This window comes from Eucalyptus grandis, chromosome 6, assembly GCF_016545825.1.
Source record: "Eucalyptus grandis isolate ANBG69807.140 chromosome 6, ASM1654582v1, whole genome shotgun sequence".
In the NCBI taxonomy this organism is placed as follows: Eukaryota; Viridiplantae; Streptophyta; class Magnoliopsida; order Myrtales; family Myrtaceae; genus Eucalyptus; species Eucalyptus grandis.
Window position 1 is genome coordinate 31,053,634 of NC_052617.1, and position 6,128 is coordinate 31,059,761.

General features: G+C 38.5%; 1 protein-coding gene across 2 annotated transcripts; it reads left to right on the forward strand.

The window, feature by feature from the left end:
• The first annotated feature begins 435 nt into the window (after positions 1-435).
• Positions 436-4,908, forward strand: LOC104449363 (ent-kaurene oxidase). 2 transcript variants are annotated; one of them, XM_039315130.1, is made up of 9 exons: positions 436-777; positions 906-1,102; positions 1,216-1,376; positions 2,384-2,545; positions 2,948-3,088; positions 3,185-3,439; positions 3,892-4,053; positions 4,139-4,333; positions 4,421-4,908. In XM_039315130.1, exons 2-9 carry the CDS (start codon positions 1,069-1,071, stop codon positions 4,736-4,738), a joined length of 1,428 nt encoding a protein of 475 aa, XP_039171064.1. In that variant the 5' UTR covers positions 436-777; positions 906-1,068; the 3' UTR covers positions 4,739-4,908. The 2 variants fall into 2 exon arrangements, with proteins under 2 accessions (XP_039171064.1, XP_039171065.1); XM_039315131.1 differs by having other exon boundaries at positions 942-1,102.
• Positions 4,909-6,128: the final 1,220 nt, after the last annotated feature.

Consider the following 6,128-nt stretch of genomic DNA (forward strand, 5'->3'; position numbering starts at 1 on the left):
TAATAAATTTATTTCAAACTAATTTTTTTACCACAAAAAATCTTAAATTGGTACACTTATAATAAATTTATTCTCTGTTAGTTTCTATTAAATTACTAAATTGAATAATATGTGGGAGTTGACAAATGCACAGTATGGGGGTATTAATGGACATGTGTATAAATTTTTGATTTTTTATTACATTAATCCAATTAAACGAAAATTAACGAAAGGGGAATCTTTCACAAATATATCAATTTAGAATTTTTAATGATCAAAAATTAGTTTCTAGTAAATTTATTATAAACATACTGATTTGAGATTTTTTATGATAAAAAAATAATTCAAAGTCAATTTATCATAAATATATTAATTTAAGATTTTTCATTCCGTTACACTCGTTTAAATATTTCCTATCCGGCGTTTGCCTGGCTCTATCCCTTCCCAAAAGGCAACAGAATCTGAACGAAGAGATGCCCCGAAAGCAAATCACTTCCCCCGAACCCTGTCGCCACCTGCTGTGTCTCCCCGGAAGCCTTACGAGCGGCGGACGTCCTTCTGTACCTTTGAAGAAGACAGAAAAGGCACAATTTTTATGAGATTCCCGAGAATTTAGCTGCTGAAGAAAACGACTCAACCCCGGTCACTCGGATGCGTCACCATCTCCGGAGTCGTATATTCCCCCGTCCTTGATGAGCGCTCAACTCTTCCCTTCCTCTTGTTTTCTTACAGGTCTTTCATGCTTCGACTTATAAATTGAAGAAGTCAATAAAGGAGAAAGAGCTTCCAATCTCTTTCGTGAGTCCCCTCATTCTGTGTTTCTTAAATGCTCCAATCCATCTGTCCGAAAAGCAGCTCCTGCTATATTAACTAGCCCCCGGCTTTCTGTTTTATTCGTCATCTCTTTTCGTTCCATTTGATTCAAGAATCACCGACTCTTCACTTTGGAGTTTCCACTGAAGGGTTATGCCCATGCTCCGAGATTTGCAAGCACTGCCCTAGCCTTTTGTTACTCCGGCCATTCTTGGTAGGCTTTCACTGTTATTGTCGTTCTCTCTCTTCTTGAGCAAATTCGGCTCTACCCAGAAGATGAATGGCCAGTTTGCTCTTCCACCTTTACCAGGTAATCTTTGCTTCTGCTGAGCACAACATTAGAAAAAGTGAGTGTCTTTTGTGTCTTGTAATGATCATTTTGTGTTTTTTTCCCTCTTTCTGGCGGACTTAAATTTGATGCAGAGGTTCCTGGGTTGCCCATAGTGGGGAATTTGCTTCAACTGAAGGAGAAGAAACCTCACATGACCTTTACAAAGTTGGCTGAAACTCATGGCCCTATTTATTCTATCAAAACTGGTGCTACTACTATGGTGGTCCTCAATTCCACTGATGTTGCCAAAGAGGTAGTACTAATGGCCTTGACTGAAAGGGGGCTGGCAAGAGCCATGTCACATTGGCCTTTTGGTGTTTCGTGCATTTTTATTAGATAAAGGGCATAACATACAGTATTGCCTACAAAATTTCTATATCTCCCTCCTTGAGTCAGGTATGGAAAAGTTTCCTTATCTTGCCCCCAACCTAACGACTTTTGCGTCGGTCACGGGTACTGTATCATCTGCACCACGCTATATTCAGACGACCCTTGTCATTTGGTCAAATAAGCTTTTTAGCTTGGTGGGATCATCACAGGTCACTGCATTTATTACTGAAGATCATATTGCATAAACTACTTCCTTTTTTATAATGTGGCCTTGTGTGGTTGAAGGACAAAGAAGTTGAAAGGTATCGGAAAAATTAGTCATGCTTTGATTTGGCTCTTTGGAAACTACTTGTTTTTCCTCGTGAGTTGCAAATTACCATATTGAAAGAGACTTGTTTGGCAGGAAAAAAAGAATGGCGGGGATGCCTAAATATTTCTAGTGAATATACTTGCAATTAGCTAATGAAAATGGAAACATTTTGGGAACACGAGGAAAAATTGAGTTATAGAAACATTTTGAGAACACGAGAGGAAAATTTGAATTATAGAGTCTGTCTAATCAAGTGCATCGGAATTTTTTATACAACCTTTCAAAGGAGTCTCTTCCATTCCGATCAAAAAGTTTAGAAACTCTATGTTCTGTTTCTTGACATTTCGAGGTCTGGTGAACTGATTTGTGAGTGATCTCCACAAAATGGAAACTGATCCATCTAATGGCAGACACAAGAATTGCGACTAGCGAGCAAGGTAAAAAGGGAAATTGTAAAATCTTTGCTTGAGAGTGGGATTAAGAAATTTTGAAAGAAGTTTTGTAAAAGTACACAATTCAGTAAGATTTTCACTCACCACGTAGCTTTTAATGATTCTTGTGCTAGTAGGATGGTCTGAACTGTTTGTCGTATGCTAAGGCATCCTCCTGTGTTCTATCAGGCGATGGTTACTAGATACCCATCAATATCGACGAGAAAGCTGTCAAATGCCCTGCGGATCCTAACGGCTGATAAATGTATGGTTGCCATAAGTGACTATGATGAATTCCACAAGATGGTGAAGCGATACATAGTTGCAGGTGTCTTGGGCCCAAATGCTCAGGTAAGCTGCTAGAAGATTCTTTGGGCATGTGCACTCGTACATATGAATGCCTGCCAACCTTCTACAATCTTGATTTATGTGCCATGATCAGTGAACATTTTCCAAATCATCCAGAATTATTGATGGGGTTTATTTTCAGTAGGAACAACAAACCAACCGAGTTTTTTCAGACATTTGTGAACAGTTACAGACGAAGAGCCATCACTCGCTGGTAAAGAACAGCGAAGAAGATGTGTTCACACAAATCAATACAAGAATAGATATCTACTCGAAAGTGTTGAACTGTATTCTTGAAAAGTTAATTTTGGAAGAGGAAGGGGATGTTAATTTGGGGGTAGGGAGCTCTTACGACAGGATTCTTGTCACTTAAACTTACTGCATTTTGTGCGCCACTATTTGCAGAAGCGGCTACGACCCCACCGAGACACCATGATGAAAAACCTTTCTAGACGATATCATGCCCTTGTAGCTGACCATCCTCTTGAAGCGGTCAACTTCAGGAAAGTCTTCGAGAGTGAACTCTTTGCGCTGGCACTCAAACAAGTAAGCTACCTCTTCTTTTCTGTCCTTTCTAAACAATAAAAAAAAGAAAAGAAAGGAAAAGCATAGGATCACAGTCGAGTGGTAATTACATTTCAGTCTTTGGGACAAGATGTGAATTCCATATATGTGGAGGAACTTGGGAGAACATTGTCTAGAGAGGAAATGTTCAAGGTTATGGTGTCGGACATGATGGCTGGTGCAATTGAGGTGGACTGGCGGGATTTCTTTCCTTACCTGAGATGGATTCCTAGTAAAAGCTGGGAAAAGAAGATTAACCAACTGGCTTTCCGCAGGAAAGCATTGGCAAAAGCCCTACTCAGGGAGCAGAAACAGAGAATCGCTTCAGGGAAGGTAGTGCTTGTTTCAAAGTTTCCTTGAGAAATTTATTTTGGAAATTTTAGGAACAAAAAAACAACAGTTTTCTGTTTTGCTTAACGTGGAGTTATTCTCAGGAGACTGCAAATTGATTATAGCTCTTAATGGAAAAAACCCTGAAATTTTGAATATTTAACAGTTTATATTGACAATTAGGAAACTTTTTTTTTGTGTTTTTACATTTTCTTTTTGAAATGTTGGAGAAAACAATTGGGAAACAACTGGAAGGATGATAGGTGGTTTTGAAGCAAACGTGTTTTTCTGGATGGCTCTAAAAGTATTAACCAGTACTAAATGCTGAACAGTTCTTTAAAGCATAAATTAATTTCAAGTGGCAGTTCTGGACAAGGACATCGTCTTTTCTGCTCGAACTTAGTTTTTTGAATTAGTTGTAGCTTTTTTGGTAAGTTGGGTGAACTTCTAAGCAGGAAGCGAACAGTTATATTGACTTCTTGATATCCGAAGCCAAGACGCTTTCTGAGGAGCAGATCACCATTTTGCTCTGGGAGTCAATCATCGAGACTTCTGATACCACTCTGGTCACAACAGAGTGGGCCATGTATGAACTTGCTAAGAATCCAAAATGCCAGGTTTAGCCAATTAATTAGCTTTTTCATTTTTTTGTTTGTCACAGATTTTCATACTTTCTTTAAGCAATTGTAATTTCCTTGACAGGATCGACTTGTTGAGGAAATTCGAAAAGTTTGTGGTTCTGAAACACTTACCGAGGACCACTTATCTCAGCTTCCGTATTTGAATGCTGTATTCCATGAAACTCTGAGGAAACACAGTCCAGTTCCCATAGTTCCTCCACGTTATGCACACGAAGATACCCAATTAGGAGGGTACTTTGTCCCAGCTGGAAGCCAGGTAGATAAGTACACATTGGTTTTTTATGCTAATTCCATGTCTCGCATGTTGGATTAGGAATTTGAAACTTGAATTATGTTTTGTCAGATTGCTATAAACATATATGGATGTAACATGGACAAAAAGATATATGAGAAACCAGAAGAGTGGATGCCTGAGAGATTTCTCGCTGAGAAGTATGACCCAGCAGAGTTGTTCAAGACATTGGCCTTTGGAGGAGGGAAGAGGGCTTGTGCTGGAGCTTCTCAGGCCTTGTTGGTATCTTGCTCTGCCATCGGCAGATTAGTACAGGAGTTTGAATGGCGACTGAAGGATGGCGAGGAAGAAAACGTTGATACGGTTGGATTGACGACTCATAAGCTTCATCCTATGCAAGCAATGTTGAAGCCGAGAAGATTGGAATGAAGAAAGCATAGCAGCAACTGAATTTTGGCATTTTTTGTTGTGCCAATCAATTTCTTGTGCTTAATTCGTTCGTAACAATGTTTACTTGAGTCTGAAGTGACAACGCATCCAAATACTTGTACTCCAAAGAAAACTTCGGATTTTCAATAAAATCAGACGAATCTGAATCACATTGATGCACCCAAACATAAAGCCACCCCAACTTTTCATATCAAATTCCCTCGCTCAAAACAAATAGCTTCCTAAGATTGTACTGAAAAAGAAAAATGCTTCCTAAGAGGTAGTTGCTAAAAAGAAACAGTTTTTGTTAGAAGATTCAAAAATTTTCTAAATTGACAAAAAGTTAGCTGCAAATCCAGGTTCTCATAATTCAAAGTTATTAAGCTATCAAATCATGATGCTAGAATAAACAGGTGCGGGATCATATATATGCGTGTTACTTAAATTGCAAGTTGTCCGTTGCTGCTTAGGATGTTTGATCTTTGAGGATCGTCACTTCCACCATCCTGTGAACAAGTTTAGACATTCAATGGTCGGTCCAAGACTTACCAGTCAAGAAAGGAGAAAAATCCAGTTCTAGGGGAATTATACTAAGGTTGTCAGAACACAAAAGACTGAATGCAATTCCCAGAAAGAGCAGTACATGGACATTATAAGTGTGATATTTTGACTTAGTCAAGAGTGGTGGGGCCCAAACAAGAAAAATAAAAATAAAAAAAGAAGAAGGAAAATTGACCTCAATAACGATGCAACAGTGGACGCTTCAGATTAAAGAGGCCGAGACTGCGCAGGACGGAAAGAGAAAAGAAGAAAAGAGAAGGTTTCTCTTGTACACGCCACAGAAGCTTCGTCAAGTTGGATTAATTGCATATCGCAACACCTGATAAGTGCTCGTACCTTTTGTTCGTCTAATCAAAGTAATTTTCAAAATTAAATTGTATATTTGAAGTTTTATGAAACTTAAGTCATGAAAACTGATTTTTGAGTTATAATGCTTTGAAATTTCTTAGAAATGATGATTATGGTATTGTGGACCCATGGAGTTTTTTATGGGAGTCCTTTAGAAAAAAATGGCTTGGTTGGAGTGAGAATTTTAGGGTTTCATGTATGAGTCCTGCGTTGTGAACGCCTAAACTATAGTGACTCAACTCCAGGTTGCGGGGTTATCATTTGTCCTAGACGCGTCGCCATCCCATTTCTTTTATCTTTTCTTATGAGCATATGGAGCATACATATATCAAGCAATCATACACAACAACAATCGCCCATGAAAAACACTTTATAAACATACTACTTCTTATGTTACATCAGTATGTATTACAAGCCTTTTCTATAGGCCTCTCTTTTTTACATTATCCTTATATATTTGTGTAGGCCAAAGGAATTTTTA